Here is a 15,975-nt window from a genome sequence, read left to right as displayed (position 1 = left end):
TGAGCGCTGAAAAATTGATGCTTTTGAACTGTGGTGTTGGAGAAGACTCTTGAGAGTCCCTTGGACAGCAAGGAGATCCAACCAGTCCATACTAAAGGAAATCAGTCCTGAACATTCATTGGAAGGACTGATGCTGAAGCTGAAACTCCAATACTTTGGCCACGTGATGTAAAGAACTGACTCATTTGAAAAGACCCTGATGCTGGGAAAGATTGAAGGTGGGAGAAGGGGACAACACAGGATGAAAAGGTTGGATGGCATCACCGACTCAATGGACCTGAGGCATTGGTGATGGACAGGGAGGCCTGGCGTGCTGTGGTCCATGGGGTCGCAAAGAGTCGGACACGACTGAGCAACTGAACTGAACCGAACCAAGAGGGTGGAGACTGGGGCTTAATCAGGAAGGAGCAATAGAAGGTGAGGGGCTGGAACTTCTGTTAGGAAAGCGATTGAAATGATAGCAAGGTCCAGCTGGAAGGGAGAGGAGGTCGGAGAAAATGGAGTCCAAAGTCTTCAGGTCCTGGTGGTGACGAGGCAGAGGGCAGAAAGATACCAAGGGTGGAACCCAGTTTCAGATGGCACAGGTGGGTGGTTTTGGGTGTGGAGGAAGCATGGGGTAGAGGTGCTTGGAGGCAGAACTGGTCACCGCAGGGGCGGAGGGGGGAGGTGTGGGTGACAAACTTGAAGAGCTGGCTAGACTCTGGCCCTGCCTCTGGGTTTTGGGACATGGGAGACCTGGGAGGCTCCGCGTGGGAGGGGAACTGCTGTCTGGGACAAAAGCTAGGTTTCCGGAAAGTCCCAGAGAAGACGAGAGCATAGGAAAGGGGCTGGAAATAAAATAGTGACAATATAAAAAGCAGTAATTAATAAAGACAAAACAAAAATAGTAAAATATAAAAACAAACACATGCTTTATAGACCCTGGTAAAAAGATTTTTCAGCAAAGTGCAAACATGGAAAGCATTCCTCTCTTTAATTTGGTAATTCTTTACTGCGGAAGAGCTCAGAATGTCACTTGTGTCTTAAATAACAGAACTGGGTAACTGAGCAAGGAAACGTCATTTGGATTATAACATTACGAAGGTTCGAGAGGACACAAGAAAGGCCTACGAGGGGCAGGAAACCAGAAGAGGTGGGACTTATGATGAGAGCCCCAGGGCAGCCTGCGTCCTCACCCCTTAATCACTGGGCCAGAAGCCCTGAGCCCTGCAGGCTGTCCTGGCCTGCTCCAAGGGGCAGGCACTGGCATTTTCTCTCTTTTGCCCGCAAACATTTCAGAAAGATGACCTGAGGCAGCCTCCTATCTCTCCTCAGAACTGCAGACCTTGCCATGGGGCAGGGCCTGCGTCTGATTGACTTTTGTGTCCCCAGAGGACTTTGGATCTGGCTGGGGGGGCCAGACATGCCAACCCAGGCTGAAGGTCAGCGGCCACGGCAAAGCTCAGCCCACACTCTGCCCTCCCTCCTCACCGTTGTCTTTCTTCCCTGTGTCAGTCTCGAATGATGAGTCTGTATGCCTCAGAAATTAGAAACCGAGGGAAAATTTTTTTAGGAAAGAAAAAAAATATACAGATTGTGATGAAAAATGATGAGAAATGTGAAACTAGTTGGAGCCTAGGAAAAATGCTGCTGGATTATTGATTATAATATTGATTATTAGTCAAGCTGCTGGCTTGACTATTAAGCTTCCTGGGTTTGTTTGTTTTTGTCAAGCATACAGCCCAGCAAGGGACTTCCCTGGCAGTCCGGTGGTTGAGATTCCTCACTTTCAATGCGGGGGGCAGGGGTTTAATCCCTGGTTGGGGAACTAAGGTCTCTATGCCACATGGCATGGACAAAAAAATTTTTAGAAAGTAAAAAAAAAACAAAAACAAAAAATGAATACATCAGGGCGGTACTGTCTTTGTTCTCACCAGAGGTCCACAGTTGATGGGTCAGCTATTTGTAATGTTTGATCAGCAGGGCAGGCCCGACTCCTGTGCTACATTCCCCACAAACTTCCACTTACAGATTTGAGCAGCCAGTGATAACAACTGTCACCTGGGTTTATTCTTTCCTCAGGGCTAGAATTTAATGGTTTCTCCTTATTCACTGTGATGCTTCACTAAAGAACTTTCCCTGAACTAAAATCCATTCAGAAATAGGCGGGATAAAATCAAAGGAAGGAGGAGCAGGTTTAATGCAAGGAGGAGGAAGCCAATGACTAATCCCAGACCCATGGTCTCCAATAAATGGCATTTAGAAAAATAAAAAAGAAAGTAAGACAGAACTGTTGTAAAGACCTGGGATATGTAACCCAAAGGCAATGCGTGGATTTTGTTCAGCTCCTGCTTTTCAACTTAACTTTTTCTAAAAAGCCATTTTGGGACCAAGGAGGGGAATGAACAGGGACAAGCTATGTCCTAGAGTATATTAAGGACTAGCTATTAATTTTGTTGGGCGCAATCATGATTTTGTTAGAGATACACACTGAAGTATTTATGGATAAATAAAACAATGTCAAATTTGCTCTAAAATACACCAGCAACATAAGCAGGTAAGAGACTTCCCCGGGGGTCCAGTAGTCACGCTCCCAACGCAAGGGGTGAGGGCTTAATCTTTGGCCTGGGAGCTAAGATCCTACGTACATCACAACGCAGGGAAAAGAAGGAAATGGATGTGGGCGATGAAGACACAGACCAGTGGAATGCGGACCTCTGCTGAATCTGGGCGACAGGTACGTGGAGGCTCATTCTACTTTTATGTATGTTTGATTTGAAAATGTTAAATTTTAAAATGTTATTTGGGTTGAATTTGGACTTTCCAGTTTTTTCCATTTTTCTTTCCACAAATAATTCTAAATGTCCACTCCAGGCCCTGGTCCCACCTTTGTTTCAACCTCTATCTCTGTATCTGCAATCAGACCTTTGAGCTCCAACTCCTAAGAGCTCCCAGGACTCCCTGCTAGGGCAGCCTCGGGTGATGTGGGCTGAGGTCAAACTGGAAATCGTTTATTCCAGGTCCTTTGTCCTCAATTCCACCCCTTCTCCTGATACTTCTTTCAAATCAATTAAGAGGGCAAGGACTCTGAGCTCAAAGGCTTAAGCCTGAATAAAGATTAACTTTTATTAAACCAAACATAATTAAAGTAAGCTCCATTTAATTGCTTTCTTCTAGTACATTTCATCCAGAGTTAAAAACCACTGAAACTTTCAGAAAGTAAGTTGGCAGTGTAAATCAAGAGACTTATCCTTTAATGGAGCAATCCCACTTTTAGGAAACTACCCTGAAGAAATAATCAGAAAATGAACAAAAATTAGAACACAAGAGTATTAACTGTAGCGTTTTTAATATATATCGAAATAGATTTTTTTAAACTGGATTCCGCTCCCCCACCCCCGCCAGGCTATAAAGCAGTATATTTTCATTGTAAAATGCTAATAAAAGTATAGGGAATCCTACAGTTCTACCACCCAGACATAATTATTCTTAACATTTTGGTAAATGCTATTTCAAACTTTTGTATGTATAAAAATGTCCATCTAACAAAAGTGAGATCAAATGATACATGTTGTTTTATAAACTGCTTTTTCTTTAGTAAAATACTATGAACATCTTTTCATGTCAATAGATGTTTATAACATCATTTTTGGTGGTTGTATAATATTCTCCAACTGAATATACCATAGTTTTTTAATGAATTAATGTACAGTGTGCTTATAAGAGCAAGAAATGGAAACAACACTGATGTCTAATGTTTGTGTGAATTAGTGCATGCGTGTGTGCGTGTGTGTGCATTCGTGCTCAGTTGCGTCCTACTCTGCAACCCCATGGACTATGGCCCACCAGGCTCCTCTGTCCATGGGATTTCCCTAGCAAGAATACTGGAATGGGTTGCCCTTTCCTCCTCCAGGGGATTTTCCTGATCCAGGGGTTGAACCCAATTCTCCTGTGTCTCCTGCATTGGCTGGTAGATTCGTTACCACTGAGCCACCTGGGAAGCCCTGTGTGAATTAGTATATACATCTAATCTGATGCTGGGAGGGACTGGGGGTAGGAGGAGAAGGGGACGACAGGGGATGAGACGGCTGGATGGCATCACCGACTCGATGGACATGAGTTTGAGTGAACTCCGAGAGTTGGTGATGGACAGGGAGGCCTGGCGTGGTGTGATTCATGGGGTCGCAAAGGGTCGGACACGACTGAGCGACTGAACTGAACTGAATCTATAAAATATTATATAGCCATTAAATACTTTAGAAAAAATTTCAAGACACAGAGGAATCTTATGAAATAATGTTAAACTAGAATAACCAAATACAAGAGGTTATAGTTATATAAACCATAGGACAAAAATGGCACACGGACGGCCAGAGAGGGAGGCAAAGAATCCAAGTATCCAGGTTTTAAAGTTTTGCAACCTTCTACTCCCGATGCCATGGAGATTCTCCCAGGTTGCTTCTTTTCTATTTCTCTCACCCTGACTCCCTGGCCTCTTACTCTAGCCCCTCTTACTTCTTGGCTTCTTACTCCAACCTCTCTGGGTCTTGGTTTTCTCATCTATGAAATAGCCATAAGATAACTCAGATTAAGGGCTTGTGAGTAGATTCAAAAACTTTTAAGCAAACCACAAGCCTGGCACATTCTAGACCTTCAGAAATGAAGGCTTTCTCTCCCTGCTTTCTCGCTCCCCTATGGCAGGGCCACTGGAAAGGCAATCACATCTCTTTCCCTTGAGTCCCTACTGATATGGAAGGAATGTTAACCTCAGTGAGGGACCCACGCTGGGTTAGAAGCCAGGCCCAAGCACCCAAGAGCCTATGTGAGGTCAAGGCTTACCCTTCTGGTGCTCCAGTTCCCCAAGGACAGTGTAGAGGGAGCCCAGCTGGGCTTGGAACGGCTCCACCAACTTGGTACAGATGAGGATTGGGTGCTGGTCAGATCTGAGTTGAGCCATCAGGGTTACTTGGGACTGGGTCATGTCGTAGCTGCACAACCTGCAGGTCAGGGTACATGGGATCATTTCCATCCCTTGACAGAATCACCCCAAGGCTCAAAAGGTTCTGGGAGGCCAGGATGTCCATGGGAAAATGTTCAGCCCCGCTCGGATCAGAGAAATTAAAGTGGTAGCAACAGAAAACATTGTTTTGGCCCATATAATTGAAGTATAAATTACATTCATTAAAAGACATCTGTTTGAGACTTTCCTGGTGGTCTGGTGGCTAAGACTCCAAGTTCCCAATGCAGCGGCCCAGGTATCAATCCCTGGTCAGGGAACTAGATCCTACATGCCTCGACCAAGAGTTTGCATGCCATGACTAAAGATCCCGAGGGCCGCAACTAAGACTCAGTGCAGCCAAATACATAAAAATTATTTTAAAAAAAATTTAAGGGACTTGTTCATTGACTGTTGACAAAAGTATCCACTGTGCAAGGGAGAACCCCAATCTAGCTTTGGCACATTTCCATCACCCACCAAAATCCCCTTGTGCCCCTCTGAACTCAGTCTTCCCATCTCCCACATCAGGCAATCACTGATCTGTTCTTGGTCTCCACAGATGAGCTTTCCTGCTTAAGCATCTCATGTGAATGGAACCCAAAAGCATGTATCCTTCTGTGTCTAGCTTCTTTGATTCAGCATAATGGTTCTGAGACCCATCTATGTGTTTCATAAATCAGTAGCTTGCTCCTTTTTGTATTGCTTGTTAGCACTCTGTTGAATGGACTAATACATTATTATTATCCATTTACCAGCTGATTTAGTCAGCTTATGAACTTGTGCTGAACATGTTTTCATCTCTCGTGGGGAAATACCCAAGTGGCATTTCTGGGTTGCATGGTCAATCTGTTTAAAGGAAACTGCCAAATTATTTTTCAAAGTGGTGGTGTCACTTTACTTTCCCCCCAGCAATGTATGAGGGTTCTAGTTACTACAAATCCTTGTCAGCACTTGATATGGTCTGTCTTTTAGCCACTCTAGTGAGCATGAGATGCCATATCATTGTCGTTTTAATTTGCATTTCCTTAATGACGCATGATGTTGAACAAATTTTCATGTGTTTATCTGTGATCTGGATATCTTCTCTGATAGTGCTTGTTGAAATCTTTTACCTATTTAAAAATTAAGTTATTTATTAGGAATTCCTTGGTGGTCCAACTGTTAGGACTCTGCACTTACACTGCTGAGGGCCTGGGTTCAATCCCTTGTCAGGGAAAAAAGATCCCACAAGCCACATGGTGTGGCCAACAAAATAAAAAATATATAAATAAAAATTAAGTTCTTTATGTTCTTATTATTGGATTATATGAGTTCTTCATATATTCTAAATACAAATCATTTGTTGAATATATACAATATACATACACACATCACTCCCAAACATCTCCCTGTTTGTGGCTTGCCTTTTAATCTTCTTGATGGTATCTTTTGATGAGAAGCTTTTAATTTTGTTTAAGTCCAAATTTATTCATTATTGCTCTTTTATGGCTTTTGTTTTCTGAGTCCAGGAAATCTTTGCCTGTCTCAAGGTGTATGTGAAGATCTTCTATTTTCTTCTAAACAATTTTATAGTTTTATCTTGTACATTGATGATCCAGTTAGAATAATTCATGTGTGTGTGTGCTGTGGGGTAGGGATCAAGTTTTCTTTAACCTCCATAAGAATAACCACTGGACCCACCAGAGAAGTCCCATTAATAAGTTTGGTATCCATGCTCCTGACCATCACTCTTCTTTGGGGCCACCCAGTCCCCAAAGTACTTCATGTACTCAAGCTCTTGGAGGTGGAGGCAGGGGGGAGGGTAGACTCCCATTTCCATACACCTGCTCTGATTCCGTGCTGTTGGAGAAGACTCTTGACTGCAAGGAGATCCAACCAGTCTATCCTAAAGGAAATCAGTCCTGAATATTCTTTGGAAGGACTGATGCTGAAGCTGAAATGCCAATACTTTGGCCACCTGATGGGAAGAACTGACTCATTTGAAAAGACCCTGATGCTGGGAAAGATTGAAGGTGGGAGGAGAAGGGGACGACAGAGGATGAGATGGTTGGATGGCATCACCGACTCAATGGACATTGAGTTTGAGTAAACTCTGGGAGTTGGTGATGGACAGGGAGGCCTGGAGTGCTGCAGTCCATGGGGTTGCAAGGAGTCGGACACGACTGAGCGACTGAACTGAACTGAACTTATATGTCTCCAAGACAGGCCCCAAGGATTCTATTTTTTTTTTTTTGGTCGCACTAGGTCTTTGTTTCGGCACGTGGGCTCTTCCTTGTGGTTCTCAGGCTTAGTTGCCCTGCAACATGTGAGATCTTAGTTCCCCGCCCAGGGATCAAACCTGTGTCCCTGCATTGAAAAGTGGATTCTTAGCCACTGTACCACCAGGGAAATCCCTCCAGTGATTCTTATCTCCTGGCATGCACATCCCTGTGCAACCTCCTATCATCCTAACTAGTGCTGACTTGCGTGTAACCAATAAAACATTGCAGAGATGACTTAGAGTGATTTCTGAGATGAGGTCATTGATACTGTGGCTTTATCTTTGCTGGCTCTGTTGAGTTACTCCTTCTGGAGAAAGTCAGCTGCCAAATTATGAAGACCTTCAAGCAGCCATATGCTGAAATCCATATTTTTGAGAAAGTGAGCCTGCGTGACGAGAGGCAGCACAAAACTGCCAAACATGTGAGTAAGTCCCTGTAGAATCAGATCCTCTAGCTGCATGCCAGCCTTCAGATGCTGGCAGCCCTGGCCAACATCTCAATTATAATCTTCAAAGCCAGTCTGAGCCAGAATCACCCAACAAAGCCATTTCCTAATTCCTGACCCACGGTACATATGAAAAAGATAAACTTTTGTGGTCATTTGAAGCCACTAAATTTGGGGGCGATTTGTTACCCAGCAATATGTGACTAGGGGCTTCCCTGGTGGCTCAGAAGGTAAAGAATCTGCCTGCAATGCAGGAGACCAGGGTTTGATCACTGGGTTGGGAAGATGCCTTGGAGAAGGGAATAGCTACCTAGACTAGTATTCTTGCCTAGAGAATTCCATGGACATAGGAGCCTGGTGGGCTACAGTTGCAAAGAGTCAGAAAGAGTCGGACATGAGTGAGTCACTAACACTGCACTGAAATATGTGACTAACACAGTATATATATTTATATACATATTGTGTGTATACACACCCACGTATACACATACATACACACATGAAAAAGCATATAATCAACAAAAGGTTAATGGTCGGTGATTTTTGCTGGCTTTCTTTACACGTTTACAGATTATCAACATTTCTTACATTGAATATACATTGATTTTTTTAGTATTTTTTAAATAATTAGATAAAATTATAAGAATTTTGCTTTTTAAAACAATTTTGAAACTATAATAAATTTAAAATATAAAATAAATCATTTAAAAATAATTAAAAACATATAATTTAAAAATAATTTTAGAACTATATTAAAAGACTCCATTTTTTTTTTAAACACTCCCCCCAACACCACATGAAGAAAAACATTCTCACCTGCCAAATGTCCTCAGTGTGTCCCCATCAGGAACCTGGCCAGCACTGACCTCCCAGGGGAAGAAATAGGTCCCGGGTTTGGGCAGCATTACTGCTCCTGTAACCAAATAGTTGACATAGACTTTTGAAGATAATGACAAACTAAGCCAACCACGAGATGGAGATTAACAGAAGTGAGACCAGCAACATGTGAAAAGCTAGTTCCAGGGGGAGGTGTTTCAAAATTTAAAAAGATTTTTTGATAGATCTATGTGGAAAGTGTATTTGTTGTTGTTTAGCTGCTAAGCTGAGTCTGACTCTCTTGTCACCCCACGGACTGTAGCCAGCCAGGTTCCTCTGTCCATGAGATTTCCCAGGTAAGCATACTGGAGCAAGTTGCCACTTCCTTCTCCAAGGGATCTTCTCGACCCAGGGATAGATAGAAACTGTGTCTCCTGCATTGGCAGGAGGATTCTTTACCACTGAGCCACCTGGGAATTCAGAGAGTGTATTATTCCCACTCTAATTCCTATGCAACCGTTTCCCTCCTCAAGCCCCTAAAAGGGTCAGTAAAAGGCAGATAGTAATGTGACTTCTGTCACTACTGACCTCTGCCATCCTAGTATGAAAACTCTCGTAGCCAATACATAATGAATAAGTGTACTTTATTTCCTGCCAACTTTATTTACAAAAACATGCAATGGGTTGGCTTGGCCCATGCTGATGTTTGCCAATCTCTGCCGAGGTGAACCTGCTTTCATAAAATTTTTATCTTTTCATTATTCAAATAAAGACAAAGATGAGCATATCTTTATTTCCCATCTATACTACAGTATACATGGTGTTCTTGATTTTTTTTCACTTAATATATTTTGACACTTTCATAGTCGTACATAAAGGGTGTCTTCACATTTTTAAAACAAACTTTTCATTTTTGAATGATTTTCATTTTTTTCAAAATGTTAGATAAGCGGGGATTCAGGACTAACTAAAGGCATCCTGACTAAAGGACTTCCCTGGTGGCTCAGATGGTAAAGCGTCTTCCTACAGTGAGGGAGACCCGGGTTCAATCCCTGGGTGGAGAAGATCTCCTGGAGAAGGAGATGGCAACCCACTCCAGTATTCTTGCCTGGAAAATCCCATGGACAGAGGAGCCTGGGAGGCTACAATCCATGGGGTCACAAAGAGTGGGACACGACTGAGCGACTTCACTTTCACTTTCAAAGGCATCCTGAAAGTGTTGGTCTTCAACTGTTTCTGGATTGGGCAAGCAAGTGGAGATCTGAGCCAAGAAAATAGTAAGTAAATAATTTCAAGATCCTTCTGAAAATCAGATGACACAGCTCTATTCCCCAAGTTTAATGTAATCTAGACTCCTGCACAAGTGTTTACAGTATCCTCTAGCAAGGCGGTCATAGGGGATGGTTGTTGACCCATGCTCCATGGTCATGTCAGTATTGTGTGCCAAGAATGAGTTTGGCCAGTGTAGCGGAGAAGCGACTTACTCAGGGGTTCCTCCAAACACAGACATCCTTCATAGCTGCGACCTTTGAGAGAGCTATCTGGCTACCAGAGACGGTCCCCTAATCATCTCTGGCCTGAGAGAGAAACAAAAAACAGAACCAAACCCCCAAAACAGTCAAGAGAAGGAAAAAATATAGTGGTTGCTGTTGTTGATAATGGGGACAATCCCATCCAATCTAGCAAAATGCTGAAACTTGAGAATCTTTTTTAAAGTAATTCTACTCTCAAGTACCATGTATAAGTTAAACTATAATTAACTAGGTCATTAATTTTAATTTTTAAAATTACCATGCAGAAGCACTGATTACCATGGAATATGAATAATGGAATAATTACCATTATTAATGGTAATGGTAAATATGAATAATTACCATGGAAATCTGAATAATGGTACAACGTGTACTTCAAGCCTTTTCATTCTTCAAGGTAAAATATCCACTTCTAGGAGAAAAATCCATGGTATGAAAAATATTCTTCTTTTTAGATGGTAATTATAGTTAAACTATAATTAACTAGGTCATTAATTTTTATTTTTAAAATTACCATGCAGGAGCACAGGCTCCAGGCATGTGGGCTTCAGCAGCTGCAGCACACAGGCTCAGCAGTTGTGGTTCCTGGGCTTAGTTGCTCCTCCTCAGGCGGAATCTTCCCAGACCAGGGGTCAAACCTGTGTCCCCTGCATTGGCAGGCAGATTCTTATCCACTGTACCATCAGGTAAGCCCTCTTTTGTACATTTTAACCTCAATTTTTTCCTTCAAACAAAAGTTGCTATGTGCTTATTCAGATATTTCTGTTGACTTAATAAGCACAGCTGGCTCCATAAATCATTATCCATATATTATCACACATTCAGGAACATTTCTGTGAAGATATATCAGAACAGGCTTCTCTCGTGGCTCAACTGGATTTCAAACAATCTCTCTAGAAATCTGAATAATGGTACAACCTGTACTTCAAGCCTTTTCATTCCTCAAGGTAAAATATCCACTTCTAGGAGAAAAAATCCATGGTATGAAAAATATTCTTCTTTTTAACGACTGGGAGGTTTGAAAATACTGTTCAGGAAGGGTGGTGACCCAGTGACTGCTTCTGACTGCTTCTTTCATCTTTTCTGAAGGAACTGCCCAGGTTTCTTCAATGGGATTGAAGATCAGAAAAGAAACACTTATAACTAAGTTCATCATAGCTTTTGTTGGCTTAGGACTTGTTTCTTGTGGACAAGAAACTGTATCATACACGTTCACCGCTCCACAATTAGAACAGGTTACTGGTTTATCACAAAAAGGTAAGGATATAACTCAGGAACAACCAAAAAGAAGAGACGCATAGAACACAGGAGGCGGGGTGGGCTGTGGTGCTTCTATGCCCTTTCCTGTCACTTGCGCAGCCAAGCCCTGTGTTCACCAACCCAGAAGTCATTCATTCATGTGTTTACAGTTACAATTCTTTGTTAGTCTTATAATACACAATGAATCGCCATTGTTAAAACTCAAGTTACGTCACATGATTTGACCTATGGCCTCAAAAGATTCTATCACATGCGGATTACTTCCAATTTAAGTGTGATCTCAACTAAATGAATTTTACAGTGACAAAAGAAAATGACTACTTCACTACGCCTTTAAATGTTCTGCAATCACCAGAGTAGAAGTAAATTCAGGGAAGAATCATCAACGGATGTGAAAAGTTATTGGGTAAAAGTCTGAAGAACAGGTTATTCAGGGACTTCCCTGGTGTCCAATGGCTAAGACTCCACACTCCCCATGCTGGGGGTGCCAGTTCGATTCCTGGTCAGGGAACTAGGTCCCACGTGCTGCAACTAAGAGTTTGCGTGCCTCAACTAAACAGCCTGCAAACCGCAACAAAGACTGAGGATCCTGCGCACCGCAACTATGATCTGGTGCGGCCAAATAAATAACATGTTTTAAAAAGATAAAGAACAGGATATGTATATGGTCTCAACAAGTATCTCCCACAGACTACTTATTTATTAATTACAAAGGGGAAAATAGTCTAGTTCACAGTGAAGAAAGTGAGCAAATACAACCTTCATGTGCCTCCTGGATGTGACGCTCAGAGAAGGACACGTTGCTTCTGTGATATTCCTGTAGAAAATGCATAATCCGAATCTAATCATGAAGAAATATCAGACAAATTTGAATTGAGAGACTGTCCACAAAGCAAGTGTCAAAATCACGAAAGACAAATCACTCTGGTTAAAAGAGGCTCAAGTGATGTTAGATGGCATCACCGACCCGGTGGACATGAATTTGAGCAAACTCCAGAAGATGGTGAAGGACAGGGGAATTTGGCATGCTGCAGTTTACGGGGTCACAAAGAGTCAGACACAACTTAAACAACAACAACAAACTTTTGGACGACTGTTACAGGTAGAATTCCTGCCCCCGCACAAAAAAAAGTAAAGTTGAAGTCATAACCCCCAGGACCTCAGAATGTGACTTTCTATAGAGATTCTTCAGAGGTAACCACGTTAAAATGAGGTCATTCCTGAGGGCCTCATCCAGTATGACTGGTATCTTTCTAAAAAGGGAAAGGTCTGAACAGGGACAGACACCCACAAAGGGAGGAAGCCAGGTGAAGATGAAGTCAGAGATACTACACAAGCCAAGGAACACCGACGATTGCCAGCAAGCTATCAGAAGCTGAGAGGCATGGAGCAGGTACTCATTCACAGCCTCAGAAGGAACCACCCTGCTGACACCCTGACTGTAACTTCTGGCTTCCAGAATCCTGACACAACAAATCCCTGTTGATTAAGCCACTTGGTCTGTGGTGCTTTGTTATGGTAGTCCTAGCAAACTAATACAGCTAAATATAATTCATGATCCATGGACCTTGGTTGGGAGGAAAAAATTGTGATAAAGGACTTCATTGGACAATTATAAGTCTACAGAAAGGTTTGGAATAGTATTGTATCGACATTACATGTCCTTAATTTGATAACTGCCGTTATCCTGTTCACTGTGACCATTTATGTCCTCTCCCAGGGAGAGGAAATAGACAAAAGAGGACAATGTTTCAACCAGAACCAAGTCCTATGGCTTTAATACTACCTACCAGCCACCCTCTCTATCTCTTAGAGCCCCTTTGTCTTCCATATGCTTAAGCCAGGAGTCATTCTTTTTGATATCTACTTATGTATTTATTTATTTGGCTGCTCTGGGTCTTAGATGCCACATGGGATCTTTGCCGTGGCCTGTGGATCTAGTTCCCTGACCAGGGACCTGACCCAGGCTCCCTGCATGGGGAGCTTGGACTCTTAGTCACTGGACCACCTGGGAAGTCCCTTGTTGTTCAGTGGCGAAGCTGTCTCTGAATCTTTGCGATCTCATGGACTGTAGCATGCCAGGTGCCTCTGTCTTCCACCATCTCCCGGAGTTTGCTCAAATTCAAGTCCATTGAGTCCGCGATGCTATCTAACCATCTCATCCTCTGCCGCCTCCTTCTCCTTTGCCCTCAATCTTTTCCAGTATAGGAGCTTTCCCAATAAGTTGGGTCTTTGCATCAGGTGGCCGAAGTATTGGAGCTTCAGCTTCAGCAAAAGTCCTTCCAATGAATATTCAGGGTTGATTTCCTTTAGGACTGACTGATTTGATCTCCTTGCAGTCCAAAGGACTCTCAAGAGTCTTTGCCAGCCAGTTTGAAAGCATCAGATCTTTGGTGCTCATCTTTCTTCATGGTCCAACTCTCACATCTGTACATGACTGGAAAAACCACAGCTTTAACTATATGGACCTTTGTCGGCAAAGTGAGGTCTTTGCTTTTTATTACGCTGTCTAGGTTTCTCATAGGATTCCTTCCAAGGAGCAAGCATCTTTTCATTTCAAGGCTGCAGTCACCGCCCTCAGTGATTTTGGAAGTCTCTTAACCACTTATTAGAACTGTTAAAATTACAAGTCTCCATTGGCCATAATGCCACGTGGGATCTGTGCCTGTTTTGCCATCACCCCTCCTCTAGCTCATCTTCACCTCAGAACTACACATTTGCTTTGTCACAGACTTGAACAGGCTTCCCCAGACTTTCACGAGGCTGGGTCTCTCCCGTCCTCAGCTCTCAGGCTGTCTATCTCCTCGGCAAGACCAGCCCTGTCCACCTCATCTAAAATGGCATTCTCACCACCCCCAGTCACTCCATCCTCAGTGCAGTCCACTAAATAAAAGAATTTCAAATAATAAGATCTGTTTACTTGGTTAATGTTGACGTCTCCCACTAGCTTATCGGTTCCTTGAGGGCCATGACTCAGCATACTCCCCGGTATAGCCCCTGTGCCTGACAGTGTCTGGAAAATTATTAAATATTTATCAGATGGATGGATATATTCATGAAGAAGAGAGTGAAAACCAAAACCATTTACCTCCCCCTACAATCAGACCATTCACAGAGAACCCAAACTACATCTTACTGCCCACATTAACTTAACTTCGCGATGCTGGTTCTTCATCAGCATCTTTTACTATTCCCAACTGTCCAGTCCAGAAAGCGGGTTTGAATATCAACAACTAGCTTGTTCACTGAGATTTTTTGAGTTCCCCTGCTTTGCCCTTTCTGCTAATTTTGACTGTTGTGCAGTGGTTTGTATCAAGTCTTAATCAAAACCCTGAACTAAGAGACTCATCTTAAACCAAACTTCCAATTCTCAATAAATTGTGACCTTACTGTCTCTCTGAGGCACTGCCCAGGCTTTGCCAAGCAGCAGTCACCCTTACTGAGTAAGCAATCAACTCAGATTTGTTTAGTCAGCAGATTATGTTGGTGATATTAGAGAGCCAGCTTTGTGTTTTTTTTTTAAATAATTTTATTTTTCTTTTAATTGGAGTATATTGGCTTTATAATGAAATGTTAGTTTCTGTTGCACAAGAGAGTCAGCTCTCATTTTTTTTTTAATTGGAGGCTGATTACTTTAAAATATTGTGGTGGTTTTTGCCATACATTGACATGAATCAGCCATGGGTGTACATGTGTTCCCCATCCTAAACCCCCGCTTCCCACCTCCCTCCCCATCCCATCCCTCAGGGTCATCCCAGTGCACCAGCCCTGAGCACCCTGTCTCATGCATCGAACCTGGACTGGTGATCTAGTTCACATTTGATAATACACATGTTTCAATGCTATTCTCTCAAACCATCCCACCCTCGCCTTCTCCCACAGAGTCCAAAAGTCTATTCTTTACATCTGTGTCTCTTTTGCTGTCTCGCATATAGGGTCATCGTTACTATCTTTCTAAATTCCATATATATCCACTAATATACTGTATTGGTGTTTTTCTTTCTGACCTAACCTCTCTGTCTAAAATAGGCTCCAGTTTCACCACCTCATTAGAACTGATTCAAATGCATTCTTTTCAATAGTTGAGTAATACTCCATTGTGTATATGTACCACAGCTTTCTTATCCATTTGTCTGCTGATGGACATCTAGGTTGCTTCCATGTCCTGGCTATTGTTAACAGTGCTGAGATGAACATTGGGGTACAAGTATCTCTTTCGATTCTTGTTTCCTGGGTATGTAGGCCCAGCAGTGGGATTGTTCGGTCGTATGGCAATTCTGTTTCCAGTTTTTAAGGAATCTCCACACTGTTCTCCATAGTGGCTTTGAGAGCCTGCTTTTACACAAAAGGAATACACAGTAGCCAGACTAAACAGTGTAATGCCTGGGGGCATAAAAAACAGCAGGGGTTATCTGAGACTTCTGCCCAGGTACATTGGAGTCTGAGATAAAAGGAACAATCAGTACTCAAGATCTTGTCTCTACTTAAAATGTTGCTATTTTACTCATCGCAGATTTTCCTACATTTTTATTTTTTTAATGTCTTATTATACTACTACTAACTGTGACTACGGAGCCATGAAATTAAAAGACGCTTACTCCTGGGAAGGAAAGTTATGACCAACCTAGACAACATATTAAAAAGCAGAGACATCACTTTGTCAACAAAGGTCCGTCTAGTCAC

The 15,975-nt window shown here is 42.5% G+C and overlaps 1 protein-coding gene across 3 annotated transcripts in view; it reads right to left on the bottom strand.

Annotated features, from left to right (window-relative positions):
* TEN1 (TEN1 CST complex subunit) overlaps positions 1-15,975 on the bottom strand; it is a 20,659-nt gene that overhangs the window by 3,479 nt on the left and 1,205 nt on the right. For 2 of the 3 annotated variants that reach the window (XM_010856196.1, XM_010856195.1), the window contains exons 2-3: positions 8,501-8,597; positions 4,819-4,976 (exon numbers count right to left, since the gene is read on the bottom strand). In XM_010856196.1, coding sequence (XP_010854498.1) covers positions 4,819-4,976; positions 8,501-8,589 — 247 coding nt within the window. In that variant the 5' untranslated portion in view covers positions 8,590-8,597. Of the gene's footprint in view, positions 1-4,818; positions 4,977-8,500; positions 8,598-12,051; positions 12,134-14,212; positions 14,783-15,975 lie in introns of those variants that run through there. The other variant, XM_010856194.1, reaches the window with a different exon arrangement.

Source organism: Bison bison, unplaced genomic scaffold (assembly GCF_000754665.1).
Source record: "Bison bison bison isolate TAMUID 2011002044 unplaced genomic scaffold, Bison_UMD1.0 scf7180017864371, whole genome shotgun sequence".
In the NCBI taxonomy this organism is placed as follows: Eukaryota; Metazoa; Chordata; class Mammalia; order Artiodactyla; family Bovidae; genus Bison; species Bison bison.
This window is presented reverse-complemented; position numbering and strand designations above follow the sequence as displayed.